The 16,686-nt window shown below is 42.6% G+C and overlaps 1 protein-coding gene across 6 annotated transcripts in view; it reads right to left on the bottom strand.

The window, feature by feature from the left end:
• The window catches only part of ARHGEF28 (Rho guanine nucleotide exchange factor 28), a 585,749-nt gene that overhangs the window by 112,101 nt on the left and 456,962 nt on the right, over positions 1-16,686 (bottom strand). For all 6 annotated transcript variants that reach the window (XM_029574889.1, XM_029574896.1, XM_029574905.1 and 3 more), the window contains 4 exons: positions 16,545-16,600; positions 14,252-14,303; positions 9,020-9,167; positions 1,905-2,023 (listed from right to left, as the gene is read on the bottom strand). In XM_029574889.1, coding sequence (XP_029430749.1) covers positions 1,905-2,023; positions 9,020-9,167; positions 14,252-14,303; positions 16,545-16,600 — 375 coding nt within the window. The remainder of the gene's footprint in view (positions 1-1,904; positions 2,024-9,019; positions 9,168-14,251; positions 14,304-16,544; positions 16,601-16,686) is intronic.

The following is a 16,686-nucleotide window of genomic DNA, read 5'->3' as shown; positions in this document are numbered from 1 at the left end:
GCCTGGTACTGCCCAGTTATGATGGCCACCTTATGCTGTCTTGTATTCCCCTTCCATCAATTTCCATACATTGTGGTGGCTGCTTCTGGCCAAAAGGATAGGTCTACCACCAGAGCTTGTCCTGTGTCTCTTTAGACTGGCCAGCTGGTGATGCTAGACAAATTTTATCTGATACTCCCTTGTGGACAGCTCCCTACTTGGCCAACAAGTAGGGAGCTGTCCACAAGTATTAAGTACTTACTTAATACTTGTGTACCTGACTTTAGACCTTTCAGAGTCAAATTATAACCAAACTGCATTTGATTACAGAATATTTAAACATTTTATATTTTCACAGAAGATGGCAACTAATGACCCATCTCATTACCAACTTAGGCTTCTATTTCCCATGTTGGCCAAGTAGGGAGCTGTCCACAAGGGAGTATCAGATAAAATTTGTCTAGCATCACCAGCTGGCCAGTCTAAAGAGACACAGGACAAGCTCTGGTGGTAGACCTATCCTTTTGGCCAGAAGCAGCCACCACAATGTATGGAAATTGATGGAAGGGGAATACAAGACAGCATAAGGTGGCCATCATAACTGGGCAGTACCAGGCTATTACAGGTGGCAATGCATGGCACTCCAGTTCTCTAGTTACAGCTATAAAGAAATCACAAAGATTGTTAGGTGGACTAAAAATAAAGTAATGCATACATACTTGTAGCCCTAGTCTAAATTTAGAGACTGTAGGTATATCTTATTATATTTCATCTCTACTGCTTAACCTCTACCATTAGTCATCCTGGGTAGATATTTCTGCAGTACTGGATAACATTTGACTATTCCTTAAGTGAACGTGCTCAGAGAAATTACCTCTAGAGGAAGTATAGCCCTGATATATAAGTCTGAGTTCTGAATGTGAGAAGAAGGATCTATATTATCTGAGGAAGAGGGAGTTTGGAGTACAAGGGAACATGACCTGTGTCGGGCTCTGAATATATCCCTTATGGCCTGCTAGGTCCTTCCGTCTAAAAGGGCTTCTTTTGTTAAATGGATGCTGGCGTAACAGAAAATTACTCCTAAGCCCTGAAGCCTAGTGTCTTTTCAAGAGCCATGGGGGAATTATGAATACAGCTGTCTGCAAGAATAATTCCTTGCCAGGAAGACCCTTATGCTGATGGACCTAGAGATACTAAGAACTAAGGAGTACTACTTGGTTTGTCAATGAGTTTTCAAGGAACTGAGGAAGCTCTAAATGTATTTTTTTATTGCTAACAAAAGTTAAGATCATCTGTGTGTATACAAGGCTGTTAGTTAAGATTTCCACAGTTTGGATCCTTTGATGATTCCATTGTTAATTTTACTGCTGGTAACACAGAAGCATGAATAAAAGTTTAATAAGCTGGAACCTTAATCATATGGTGTGAAATTCCCTTTGTCAATCCCAATGATTTTATAAGGAACAGGCAACTGAGAGACACTAGCAAAAGTTCCACCGAGGGGGCAGTTCAATGATCACAGAAGGGAAAAAGGGTGAATTTTTTCCTTTTCCCTGTCCTGGGAAAAAAGGACACAATTGCCCTCTGAGCCTGGTCCAATCCAATATTTTACCCAATCACATTTTTTAATCCACAGTCTTGGTGCCAGGAGACAACCCCTTGGCACCAGGCCTTTTAATTTATTTTTCTCTACTAAGGGTTACATAATAAAACTGGATTTCATCAAGAGTTTTATTTTAATTAATATTAATTTATTTGGAAATGGTACAAAAGCATAAAACCTAATTATTTGGGACATTAATACATCCTTTAATAATTTCTCAAATAATTAATGCATCTTTTAACAATAATAAAATGAAATAGTACAACATACAAAGTCCAAAATCAGCCACAACAAATGGATGCTTTTTGAGCCGGCTTCCTACCTTCAATTGCAAATGAATCCACAGATGAAGAGATCCCTACAGACTGTAACAGCTCTTCTGAGTGAGATCGAGATCTCCAAGGGCCAGAGTCTACTTCTGTCTCCAAAGTCTGCAAGGATCTGAAACAAATTAAAAAAAAAAGCAAGCACATTCATATCACAACCCACTTACTAAAGCAGCAGTTTCACATGCTTGAAAATATTAACATAGCAACATGATAGCAGAAAAAGAATATACAGCCTATCTAGTCTGCCCGTCCACACCAACTACTCAGCTTTATGATCCCTCAGAGATCACCTGCGCCAGTCCCATGCTTTCCTGAATTCAGATACTGTCCTTGCCTCCACCACGTCCACTGGGAGACACTTCGTGTTCCAAGCATCCACCACCCTCTCTGTAAAGAAATCCTTTATTTATGTATTTAAAACACTTCATATTATGCCACAGTTTATCCTCTTTTATCCTCATCCCATGACGGAGTCCTTTCCCTGAAAGAGATCTGCCTCCTGCACATTGATACCTTGGAAGTTTTTAAATAATCTCATATCTTCCCTATCCTGCCTTTCCTCTAAGGTACACGTTTACATCTTTAAATCTGTCCCTATAAGCTTTACAGCGAAGACCACTGACCAGTTTAATAGCCAACCTCCTATAAAAGGTGAGGTGTACAGAATTTAACACAGTATTCTGAATAAAGTCTCACCAGGGATTTATAAGGGGAGATATCACTGCCTTTTTATTGTGCTATAATAGGACCACAGACACAGATATACTACATTTGCATAACCCTATTGCATCCAACATATAAGTCCATACCTGTTCAATAGGGTTATGCAAATACAGTATATTTGTGTCTGTGTTACTATTACAATATAACTGGAAACTCCTGTTTCCACAACTCTCCCCAGGAAATCCACGATCCCATTTGTGAAGCCCCAAGTACTAGCAGCACAGCCCCAGGTCTCAGTGGCCCCTTTCAAATGGATGCAGAGATGCAGTGGCGTGAGAAAGAGGAGGAGCAGCAGCAGCTACTTCAACCCCTTGAATCACCCCTACACCCCTTGATGCCAGCCTAAACCTCTCCATCTTTAAGAAGGGAACTGGCCAGCCATGGGAGGAACCAGCCCAGTTGCCACCTGCCTCCAACATGCCACGTGACCAGCGGGATGTACAAGAGAGCCAGACAGTTCAACCCATGAGCCCAGTGATGCCAGCATCGGAGCCAAAGACAGCACCTTAGTGGCCACCAACCCCACTACCTGCAGTATCAGCAGTGGATCCAACAGTGCAGGCCACACTAGACCACACTGTGAAGAGGCATAGGCTGCAACTTCACTATATATGGGTAGAGATGATCTATGGCCCATGTGATGCTATGCATTCAATGTACATGTGGATATATTCAGATGCACACGGATGTCAGCTAGGGAATCTGGCTTAACAGGTCGAGTCTGTGATTGTTGATTGTAACTGTCAATTTGTAGCTTCTGGCTTTGCCTTTAAGCAGCTGAGCTACTTGTGAATTATTTCACTTATAGAGCACTTAGCCTCCATGTCATAGGCCCTGCTGGAGTTCCATCACACCAATGCAACTATCTTGCCAACATGTGAAGGTAGGACAGAGTCCAAGGCATAGCCAAGGCTAGCAAAAAGGCACTAGCTATGCCAAGCTATGTACACTGTGTTGACAGTCTTACACAAATTCTATGGCAAGACATGACTCTTTTTGACTCACAATCAATATGAATACATTAGGACAACCACATTTATTTATTTTTATTTATTTAAAAGAATTTATATACCGCAAATTAAACAGGATATGCCTGGCTAAGCGGTTTACAAAAATAAACATACATAATAAAATACGCAAAAATTAAAACAGGCATAATGTATCAAATAAAACAATACATCCAAAAACATTAAATTGAACTAAAAAACTACTTCTTAAAAAGATTAACAAAATCAAAAATCTCTTTGATGTTAGGTTTATTTTGTCTACTACTAATTGCACCTATTGCTCTATTAAGGCTATGTTGCCTAACTAGGCCTAAGTGGTTTCTGTTACATACTGACCCAGGAGAGAACTGATGAGAAAAAAGAAAGATACAGATTAGGGATGTGCAGACAAAAAGTTTATGTTCATAAGTCCATAAGTCGAAAAGGGGGGTCAATTTCGGTCAATATGGACATATGGAGAATTCCATAAGTTGAGTCTATGTCCATACGTGCACCGGTTCCCTAAATACAAATTTAAACCCCTCACCCTCCTTAATCCCCCCCCCCAAGACTTACCAAAATTCCCTGGTGGTCCAGCGGGGAGTCAGGAAGCCATTCCTCTATTCCTTTGCGAGGAGCACGTGACGTCCGCGTCACGTCGGAGTGACGCGGCCGTCACGTGGTCCACCGCGGTTCCGCTCCCGGACCCCTCGTTGGACACAAACGGAACTTTTGGCCAGCTTGGGGGGGCCTCCTGACCTCCCCAAGCTGGCCAAAAGTTCCGTTTGTGTCCAACGAGGGGTCCGGGAGCGGAACCGGGTGGACCACGTGACGGCCGCGTCATCGACGTGATGCGGCCGTCACGTCGATGACGCGGCCGTCACGTGGTCCACCCGGTTCTGCTCCCGGACCCCTCGTTGGACACAAACGGAACTTTTGGCCAGCTTGGGGGGGCCTCCTGACCTCCCCAAGCTGGCCAAAAGTTCCATTTGTGTCCAACGAGGGGTCCGGGAGCGGAACCGCGGTGGACCACGTGACGGCCGCGTCACTCCGACGTGACGCGGACGTCACGTGCTCCTCGCAAAGGAATAGAGGAATGGCTTCCTGACTCCCCGCTGGACCACCAGGGAATTTTGGTAAGTCTTGGGGGGGATTAAGGAGGGTGAGGGGTTTAAATTTTTATTTAGGATCAACGATCGCGATTTCCAACGTATTCAACATAGCTATGTTGAATAAGTTGGAAATCCGATCGTTTTCGCCTCATCACTTTTTTAAGTTAAAAAAAAAAAAAAGTAGCGTTTTACATATAAGTTCAAAACGAATGCACACCCCTAATACAGATGTGAGAAGCCAGAACCACTGCCGGGCTCTCCTCCATGCAATGGGAAGGATTAGATGATGACCAGTAAAGTAGAGTTGTATGACACTTTGCCAAAGCTGGCTGCCAGACCATGTGGTCTCAAGGGCATGTGCAGCGGGACATGGGGGGATCCTCAGGTAGATCTGGAACAAAATCAACTGGAATGCCTTAACACAGAGCAAGATTATGAAAAACACAGCAGACAAGCATTATGTCTGCTACTCTGGGTGGGGCATACATGAAAGTTCCTCCCGTTTTGTCCAAACAGTGAAATCTACTGTTGAAAACTCCGAAGGTATGTTCAGTGACACAACAAGGAAGAACTAAGGCTTCGTTGTACCTGGTTTCTGCTGGTATGTTGGGAATAGCGACAGGTTTGAGAAGCTAGGGCTTACAACCATATCCCAAATCTCTTGCGCAAAGAGAGAATGGCTGCATCTTTCTCACCACCATGATCTTGTTATTTCACTGCCAACCCACTGCATGCTATTACATACTAGAAGCTGAGTTATAGCTTGACATGGGGCTTAAAAGGCTATTTCCAAACCCAAAGTCCATGCTGCCTTTTCCTGTAACACTATATGTACGCTATAGCACTTGTTTAAACTGTGTAAGATCTTGATGAATGAAAAAATGCATCTTGGGCTCTTATACAATGTGTCCATGGCACCTCCAACCAAGCTCTCTCTACCCATTTCTAGCACTCTTCTAACACTGAAGCTGTAAATCACAGCTGCCACATATGTCATTGAGAAAGACATCAACCTCGTTGAATGGTTGTGCATGTCCCTAGATGTTCTGCAGTATGTCCTCCAGAGATATACATTTGTCAGACATGACACAGTACTAGGACTGACCCAAAAGGCACAGCCCCCATCTTCAACTGAACCTATGAACCCCTGCAATGATCAAGACAAACTGTGACTGACAGAGCACTAACAGGGCACACCTGACCTGGGAATCCCTGCACTGTGGACACAAAAAGATTTTGGTTGACAAGTGACATTTCAACAGCTCCAGTAGGGAAGATCTGAACAGTAACTTGCTTAAGGTTAACAAGTTAAAAGTCTGTAGTGCTCGGTCACACACAGAAATTTGTGGCATCTGCATTGTATGGGCACATAACATTAGCAGGCCTCTATACATGGAGAGATAACCCTGCGCCCTAGCATTATGGCTTGTTGACCTAAATGTGCAAGCCATTTGTCATGTAACTGATGGTGTCGCATCCCTGACACCCCCCCCATGTCAGTGCCATTTGCTGTAAACACAAAGCTATAGAGGGATGATGGAAAGAAGCACTGCTCTTAGCCAGCCGTCACCATAGATGCCATCTTCTAATTTTTCAAACAGGCTAAACTGCTTATGTATAAAGGAATTGTGCGCAGCCCCCAGGTACCTGGCGACCACATCGAGGATGCACAGTCGAGCGTCACAGACTACTTGCACATTGATGGAGTGGAAGAGCTTTCTGTTGCGGTAGATCCCTCCTTCCTGAGCTGGCAGGGTGGAGGGCATTATGGCTTTGTGAGTGCAATCAATAGCTCCCAGAACATTTGGAAAGTATTATTGTAAACTTTAAGTCCAGCAAGTCCTGCCTTTCACGAGGGAATCTGATGGAACGATTAATGTGGCCACGTATAGCTCTTATGACCTGGCCCAGACAGCGGGAAAAAGATGTTTGTGACAGGTCCCCACTGACCCCAACTGTTGTTTGGAATGAGCCAGATGCTATAAAATGCAGGACGTTCAATAATTTGCTGAGATCTGAATAGCATGGCACCTTTCTGTGACAGGATCCAGGTTCCCTCTCAGTTCTTGATATCCTGAGAACTCAGATGATTCCTCTTAACTACGTGTTCCTCAGGCATCCCTAGCAATGCTGTACGGGGATGAAAGATGCGCTCCCTGTACTGCCTGTGTGCCCTCCTGCACGGCAAGACCCGATGGGGGCCATCCTGCTCCATCAGTGTGGATACTTCCCTAGGAGGTGTTAGAAACCCCCCTTCCCTGTTCTTGTGGTTGTTGTGAGCTGTTGCAGTTGTTGAGGAGCTTGAAGCAGCTATTATCCCACCACTAGTACACTTTCACCTAACACTGTAAGCTTTAGGAAGAGGGGGCAGGTAAGGAAAGGTGTTTTTATTGGCTCACCAGGGCTGTGTAGGTGTGTCTGAGAGAAGGTATTATTTTATTGTGCGTGATAATTACCACTATTCTGCGGTAACGGCTGCTACTGGGCGATAAAAACGTCTTTTGTGCCCCCCCCCCCCCCCCCACTGCAAATCAAAGAGGTGGTGTTATTTCCCACATTAAATCCGGCATTACTATGCGATATTATACCATAAAATGTGGTAGGAGTCCTTCATTTGCGTAATTTTCTGGATTTTGTGCACTTATTATCATATTTAAATACTAACACGCATTGTGATAAACATCACGCATCTATCGCACATTAGACTACTTTTAGGGGTAGATTTGAAAGAAATACGCAAATGGCCGCTGTACTGACTGCCTCCAGCCCCGCCCCTCCCCGCTCCTTTTAAATTGCGCGCGGCATGTGCAAGGCCCAGCCACGCGAGCAACCCCTGGTTTTTTACGCGCACGGGCCATTTAAAATCGGGCCCTTATTGCTCAATGAGGCCCTATCGTGGTTTGATGAATGACCCTATTAACATGCTAAAAAGTGGAATATAAATCAAATAAAGACAATTAAAAAATGCCCATATTTAATATGCTAGTGAGCAGCTACGTTGTCCAGGTAAAGTTAGCCACATAGTTTTAACTGAATTTTCAGCATGATAATTCTCCCAATGAACATTCTCAGCTAAATTTACTCAAATACAATTACCCAGTTAACTTTGTCAGCTTAGTGAATATGGACTTTCCTTTCCTAAACCTAGCTAGTTAGCTCTAAATATTAGTACTAACTGGCTAAGTTAAAAAACCTAGAGCATGAAGCCGAGTGCCTCAAACTCGCTCCTTCTCCCCTTCCCTGCACTACAAAACAGTTGTTTTCTGCCTCTGGAATCCCCCTCTATGCCCGAGTCCCATGCAAAATAAAAGAGTGGTCTGCTGCCCCCCCTCCCTCCCCGATCTCTGTGAAAAATGAAAAAGTGGTAGGTTGCCCACCTAAAATCATCCTATGCAATTCTTTAAAAAAAAACAAAAAAAACAACACAAAAAAAAAAAACCAACCCTCTGTTGCCTTTGGCATAAACCCCCTAACCCCATCCTGCTTTAAATAATCCTTCAAGTGCCTCCCAACCCTGAACCCTCCCCCCAAACACCCCCCCTCCAGACCTGTCCAATACTTGTCAGAGTCTTTCTGAAGCTGAACGGAGGAAGATGCAGGTAACGCATCAAGCTTCCCACTCGGCATCCTCCATTCCTCTGACAATAGGTCTTTCACTTTTCTGGATAACATTTAGTTGGTTAGAGGGAGGAAATATCCAATTCAAGGTTTTTCTGGGAAACTTGAAAGTTAACTGGACAAAACATTTTGAATATCAACCTCCTTATGTCTCTCTAATATAGTACATATGGTTGCACAATAAGATGGCAACCGGCAACGCCTTTCATAATGGTTTCTTGCCCCAATCCAGGCTATTTCCTGTAAATCTGCAGGAAATATTTTCAATACTCTAACAGGGATGTGCTGTCCTTTAAAACATACCAAATATCAATGATATTTCTTATGTAGTTTTGTGTCTTTTTTAAAAACATGACAAGATGTGAACAAAATGCTGGTGGGTTTTTGTTTTAATGCATGCTATTTACAAATAATGTATGTCAAAATAAATAAAAGGAAACAAAAAAAGGAATATAGATGAAATAAAAAAAAAAAAAAAGAAAATGAAACAGAAAATGTGGCATGTACACACCCCTATACTCAAATGCTGCCGAAACTGATGAGAGAAAAGTAATCTGGCAATTAAAATACACAAAATGGCATGCGGCATGAAATTTCAATTCACCCTGTTGGCTTTTTGGTGTGTGTGTATAGAGAGAATAAAACAACTAAAAAATATTTATCTTTTACCTTTCAAAACTGGCAGTTGGAACACTTTTGGACAAGGGGTACATTTGCTGGGAGGTTTCTTTTCTCAGAGCAGACAATCCAACAGGCAGTGAAGATGAAGGGTGCATTGATGAGAAAACTGGTTGTGGGATATCCCTATGTGACGAATCTGTGGAGAGCAGCACACAAACATACTTCAGCTGCCTTTTAGTAAATCTGATGAACAAGACCTGCATCGCCAAAGAATCCAGGGTTCAATATCAGTCTAGTGCTCCTTGTGTCTTTGAGCTAATATCTCACCCTACATTGATTCAGGTACAAATTTAGGCCTGGATTTATCAAAATGCACTAAATATCGCATGCGATAGAAAAAGGGGCTGTTTTATGATAATAGGCAGTTTATCGCAATTTGTGCTAATACCTATGCGAAGCGCTAAGTTATCACAAATTATGATAACTTTTTCGCACTTTGAGATAAGTGCCAGAATTGTGGTATTTCCTATATACCACCACTGGGGGGACCATGTTTACTATCGAGGCCACTGAGGAGGGAGAGAGAGAGAGAGAGCAAGCGAGCCTACCCCTAATGCTCTCACACTAGATAGGTATTTATATCTCTATGGAAGGCCCACCTAGTAACTTGAGGTGAGGTTTAGGTATTAGTGTAGGAGTTAGGGGCCATTTTGACATTCAAAGTGAGACGTATGAACAGAACAGTACTCTCTTGTGAAGATTTGATGACCTTCGGAGTGAGGAAACTCACTCAAAGATGAGATTTGTGCATTGTTCTCTCCACCTAGCTTGATGTTACCCAGGTAGAGAATCCATCAAGTTTTTCTGTACTTCTTCAGTAAAAAAACAAACCTCGGCAGACCACAGAGTTATGAAGACAGACGCCGGTAAACTCGGCATCGGTTTTCATAACCATCCGTCTGCCACGAATGAAAATGGACACCGAATATATCAGCGACCCTAGTGCCTCCTTCCTAGTATGACTCCCTAATTTGGATATTGCATGGTGCCCCCCTTGAGGGCACCATGCGTGCGTTAAGAAAGAGGGCACTGAAAAGTCAGCACCCACTTTCAGCAAAAATTATTGCATCGGCGCCAATGGGATGCATTCATCAAGGGTAAAAGCATTGAAAAATCAGAACCCTTCCCCCTTCAAAAACTAAGTCCAAAACAGAAATAGAAGAACTGAAACCAAAAAGATCTTGCTGTCGACACATTTGCAAGCAGGATTTTATTGGAATTAAGAAAATTGAAAATGAAGAAGATAAAGCATAGGAATCAAGACAGGAAGATGTCATAGAAAGATATATCAGCTAGACAATCATTATCATCTGTAGTACTGCCTGTTTGATTGCCATGACGGCAATGCTATTGCACTGTTTCTAATCATCTCGTCTGTAGTACTACTTGTGTGATTGTCATGACAGGAATGCTATTGCACTGTTTCTAATCATCAACTACATGCTCATAGATCATTGCAAGAATCTTAATAAGGTTTCCAAAAAGAAATCTTCCCTAGGCACAGAGTGCTATCTAGTGAGGATGGCACAGATGACTGTTTCTTTTCTTGGCAAACATTCTTTATGGAGGAGTCATGCAATTCATGTACTCAACTATTTTGTTGTTGATGCTGGAAAGCTGAGAGAGACCAGGAAAGAAATCAGGATGGCAAAAACACAAGTAGAGGAAAAGATAGCTAAAGAGGCAAAGTGTGGTGACAAGACTCAGAGGTAAATTTTAAAAGGGACGCTCTTGCGCCCATATTGGGCACACAAGCAAAGATACTCTTAATTTTATTTTGTGTGCAAGTACACATGTATCGTTTAAAATGTCCCTGCTGCATGTATGTGTGCAGCCTTTACATGCATATTTTAATAACATGCTCACACAAGAGAGAGAGCAAGAGAGAGAGAGGGAGAGAGAGAGAACACCTCTGTTAGAGAGATAATCTGACACTCCATATATCTCCCACTGTGAGAGGGACACTTTCAACTCAGGGTGGGGTTTTTTTTTTGGGGGGGGGATTACAAGGATCTACAGATGCTTGCACCCTAGGCAGATCAAACCGCTCCCCCAAAACCCACCCTGAGTTGAAAATGCCCGTCTTACAATGGGAGATATATAGTGTCATTGTCTCTCTCTCGCTCATCAGGACCAGCAGTAAAGTTATGCATGTTCCCCCTTTGCAAAATTTGGGGTTACGAGAGTAAGTCTTGGCCCCACCCCAGAAAGTCCATGCTCTGACCATTTTCTGCCTCCTTATTCTTGACGTGAGCACAGGTATGTACACGCGTACTTACCCGGCTTCTTAAACTTATGTTGCTTGCACACGGCCCACATACACATGTATGGGGCTATTTTAGCACGAGCAACACTTTTAAAATCTGTTACTTTATAATGTATGTCAGTGAATGAAGGACAGAGGTGGAATTGTAAGGCTGAAGAAGCAATATCTGAAAAGAGGCAAGGAAAAAGCAGAAATGTTAAACAAATGCTCTTGTTCAGTAGGGATGTGAATCGTGTCCTCAATCGTCTTAACGATCGATTTCGGCTGGGAGGGGGAGGGAATCGTATTGTTGCCGTTTGGGGGGGTAAAATATCGTGAAAAATCGTGAAAAATCTAAAAATCGAAAAATCGCAAAACCGGCACATTAAAACCCCCTAAAACCCACCCCCGACCCTTTAAATTAAATCCCCCACCCTCCCGAACCCCCCCCAAATGACTTAAATAACCTGCGGGTCCAGCGGCGGTCCGGAACGGCAGCGGTCCGGAACGGGCTCCTGCTCCTGAATCTTGTTGTCTTCAGCCGGCGCCATTTTCCAAAATGGTGCCGAAAAATGGCGGCGGCCATAGACGAACACGATTGGACGGCAGGAGGTCCTTCCGGACCCCCGCTGGACTTTTGGCAAGTCTCGTGGGGGTCAGGAGGCCCCCCACAAGCTGGCCAAAAGTTCCTGGAGGTCCAGCGGGGGTCAGGGAGCGATTTCCCGCCGCGAATCGTTTTCGTACGGAAAATGGCGCCGGCAGGAGATCGACTGCAGGAGGTCGTTCAGCGAGGGTTCCGGCGCCTCGCTGAACAACCTCCTGCAGTCGATCTCCTGCCGGCGCCATTTTCCGTACGAAAACGATTCACGGCGGGAAATCGCTCCCTGACCCCCGCTGGACCTCCAGGAACTTTTGGCCAGCTTGTGGGGGGCCTCCTGACCCCCACGAGACTTGCCAAAAGTCCAGCGGGGGTCCGGAAGGACCTCCTGCCGTCCAATCGTGTTCGTCTATGGCTGCCATTTTTCGGCGCCATTTTGGAAAATGGCGCCGGCTGAAGACAACAAGATTCAGGAGCAGGAGCCCGTTCCGGACTGCTGCCGTTCCGGACCGCCGCTGGACCCGCAGGTTATTTAAGTCATTTGGGGGGGGGTTCGGGAGGGTGGGGGATTTAATTTAAAGGGTCGGGGGTGGGTTTTAGGGGGTTTTAGTGTGCCGGCTCACGATTCTAACGATTTATAACGATAAATCGTTAGAATCTCTATTGTATTGTGTTCCATAACGGTTTAAGACGATATTAAAATTATCGGACGATAATTTTAATCGTCCTAAAACGATTCACATCCCTATTGTTCAGTATTCACTGAAGAAGAGTTTAGAGAAGGAATGCTAATGATTGGCAAGTGTACATGTGACAGAGGGACATATATGTCACCATTTATGGAAGTGTGTGTTTCTGTGGAACTAGCAAAAGGGTAAAGCCATGGAATGCATTCTACAATACTATGAGAGCTTAGAGAGGTTCGGCTGGTCTTCTGAAGGATCTGATCCATAGACTTTTGGAGATGGAAGTGATTCAATGGAATTGGAGAAAGGTGAATGCAGTCGCTTTTGATACAAGTGATAACATTGGGAAGGTCAGAAAATACAGGCCATTTAGTCCTTCTTCTGTGGTGGGAAATAAATAATAGAAGCTCTACTAAAGGAAAGGAGAGTGAACTATGCAGTTAATTATAGGATCTGAGGCAGCATGGTTTTGCCAGAGACAGATTGTGTCAAACAAATCTGATTATTTTGGATTAGGTGGCTAAAGAATTAAATTAAGGGTGTGCATTGGATATGGTTAACTTGGATTTTAGCAAAACTTTTGATACTGTTCTGCATAGCTGGCTCATTAATAAACTCAGCAGCTTGGCAGTGGGTCCAAAGTGGTAGACTAGATTAGAAACTGATTGAGTGATAGGCAACAGACGTTAGTGGCAAACGGAATTCCGCAGAGTGAAAGGTGATTATCAGTGTGTGTGTGTGTGTGTGTCAAACTTGAGTAGAGAGATAAGATTCTTATTAATGCGGATTTGCAGATTAATGTCATGCAAATGGCCTACAAGTTTAATATAGCATGTTTTTTTCCATTTAGTATACTTTTTTCATTCATTGGCCATAAGCATGCCATTAGTTTACTGCACACTGCAGTATCATTGGTTTCTTCCACATGAGTTAATCAAAACTCAGACTTAAAGTTTTTGGATTAGTGCTCTGCAGTTTCTAAAGCTGACGCCCTGTGAAGGGGGAGGGGTGGTTTACATATCTATTTATTTATTTGAAATTGTTTATAGCCCACTTATAGAGAACCAGTTGGGCTAAGTGGGTTACACTACATAACACATAAAGATGATACAAAAACAATAAAAAAGCCAAAATCATTTAATAAAACATCCTAAAAAGAAAATTGCATTACCTTGTCACCCCTTATTCAAGCTCCAATGTTTCTTGGAATAGGAGAGTTTCCAACTGTTTAGGAGAGTTTCCAACTGTTTACATATTATTTTGCTCTTTCTAGTATTTGGACTGATTTTGCTGTTTTTAAGCTGGAGGCCAATGAACTTGTTTATTATATCACCAAGGAATTTTTATGTGGGTTACCAGTATTATGAAAACCCCAATATCCTGATGATTTAATTTTCTAGCAGTGTAAGTTTTCTACAATATAGAGATATTTTTGGTTATATAACAATAATTTTTTTTCTCTTATCATTAGATCATACTATGTTCATTACATATTTATTAATATTTTTAAACAGGTTTGTAATTACAATATATTGTTTCCATTTACATTTATTAATCACATACTTATTTTAATAATTATTATTTAAAACATTACCCATTTTGATATTTTAGATAGGGTATCGTAACATTCACAGTATCCATACATAACATAAAACAATCTCTTAATAAATCATTCGACGTCTCCTACTTACTTGTTAGGACAGCTGATTGTCGGTTCTTAGTATGGGATCTCTCTTTGACTTTCTGATATAGAAGACAATTTATTAAGTTAAATTTCATAAAGAAAACGCAATAAACAATACTTGATGAATGCGTATGCCCCTGTACAAGCCATGGGTATGGAGAAGGAAATCATGAAAACTATCAGAAAGCAAAATGCAAGGAATTGAAGTTATATGTGAAAAATGATTAAATAAAGAAGCAGTTACTACTGGACAGTATGAGATAGGATCAAGATCACACACTTAATGAAATTGGGTTTTCCTGGCTTGCTAGCTAAAATAATCTTGAACATCTGAAAAGGCTTATATAGCTTTATAGCATGGAGGCCATTCCAGACAATGGGAGTTTTATAATCAAAACTCCCATTATCCAAAATTCTTTTATCACATAATGGATGACATGAAGCCAACCAATTTTCTGATAATATATGTTTTCCAGATAATGGATTATGACCCAGGGTCTATGATTTTTTTTCTGTACAATGAAAGTTCCCAGTTAATGGATCTTTGGGTGAATAGTGCTTTACTGTAATATAATCATTTACCTTTACTATTTTGATGACAGGCACAATACATTTTACAACTGTAATACTTCAGAAATACAGACCCTCCCCTCCGAGGGGGGAGGGGAGGGCAGAAAATCTGACCAGCAATCGTCGTGTCTGCTCTGTGATAGCACCCAAAGGGCATTATTGGAAAGGGGAGAAGATTCCTTTGTCGGTGTTCATGCAGAGAACACCGTGTCCTTGAGATATGCTGACATCAGTGACACATTTTAAAAGATGTTCTTGTTTCTACACGGATCAGTCCAGACAAGTATGTTTATTCATCCCTACCAGCAGATGGAGGCAGAGAACAAAACTTTGAGGCACTGCTACTTAACCAAGAGTGCCACCTGGAGTCCCTCAGTATTTCTCTGTCTCCAGCAGATGGGAGAGGTGCAAACCTGATTTCGCTTCTACTAGCCAATTGTCCAGGTATGGGTGCACCAGGATACCTTCCTTCCTGAGGGCCACCGCCATTACCAGCATCACCTTTGAGAATGTGTGTGGTGTCGTTAAACCAAATGGAAGTGCCCAAAACTAAAAATGTTCCCCCAGGACCATGAACCTCAGGAACTTCCGATGTTTGGCTTGAATGGGGATATGTAGATAGGATTCAGTCAAGTCCAATGCCAGAAACTCTCCTTTGTACACTGCCTCTATCACCATGCGCAATGTCTCCATCAGAAACTACGGCACCTGGAAAGTAGCATTGACCCTCTGCAGATCGAGAATGGGCTGAAAGGTCCCCTCTTTCTTTTGCACCATGAAGTACACAGAGTTCCTACCTTGTCCCTTCTCCAGAGGGGACACTGGAACTATGGCATGCAGGAACTGTAGCCTTTGTAATGTCTCCCACACCATCTCTCACTTGCCTCTAGAGACAAGTGGGAGATTACAAAGGCGTCCCTGAATTGATGAGAAAATTCTAAGGCGTAGCCATCTCTCATCATCTCCAGGACCCACTGAAGGCTGTCCCTCTTTTATGAGGAGTTGACTAAGGGACGCCTTTGTAATGTGGATATTTGTATAATAGATCTAGGACCGATGTGGGGTGTGAATAGTGCCCTGGAAAAAATAAATGTTGTATGGTATTGTCTTAGAATTTTGTGCTATGAATTTGGTGCCCATTGGATGAAACTTTTGATATGGGTATGCTAGAAGATAAAAAACAGCCCTCCCAAAGGGGTGAAGAAAAACAATGCAGTGAGGAGGATAACATGGTGATCCCTTGGTGTCAGCGCATAATTGTAATTATTCACACACTGTATGGAAGCCCATGATGTTTTCGGACTTGTTCAGTATCTTGGCTGGCTGGTTATACCAGAAAATAAAACTGTAAGTTTGTTTTGAAGTTGATACAGTGTGTCAGTGTCCATTATTGAGCCAACCTGATCTTATGGATGGAGCCCGAGATCATGGAGGGGAGTGAGGGTATGTCCTCCCTGTCCGTACAGTAATAACAAAGGATAGGGGTGTTTCAAGCATGCTGTCCCAATCAGATCAGCTTCACCATCTGCATGACTAATTGAAGAATCCACATAAAATCTAGAAGGGATGACTCAAACATTAGGGAATTCCCCTCTCATCATTTTATGTTCTTCATTAGGGGATTACAGAAAGGGCAGTCTTTTTTCTGCTTTTCTTAAATTGTATTTTCATTCATTACTAAAGCACATACAACATTTCACATCAGTTAAAAGTACTTTTGCTTACTTTACCTTCATGCATGGAGGTGCCGAATCCTTACAGTTTTTATGCACATTTCCATTACAATCTGAAAGCAAAACAATTTCAAAGAATCATGTAAAACTCTAGGATTTTATTAGCAGGCATCAGGTAAAGGCATTCCCAAACATAGCT

This window comes from Rhinatrema bivittatum, chromosome 1, assembly GCF_901001135.1.
Source record: "Rhinatrema bivittatum chromosome 1, aRhiBiv1.1, whole genome shotgun sequence".
Lineage (NCBI taxonomy): Eukaryota > Metazoa > Chordata > Amphibia > Gymnophiona > Rhinatrematidae > Rhinatrema > Rhinatrema bivittatum.
The sequence above is the reverse complement of the archived record's forward strand: the minus strand, read 5'-3'. Positions and strand labels throughout refer to the sequence as shown.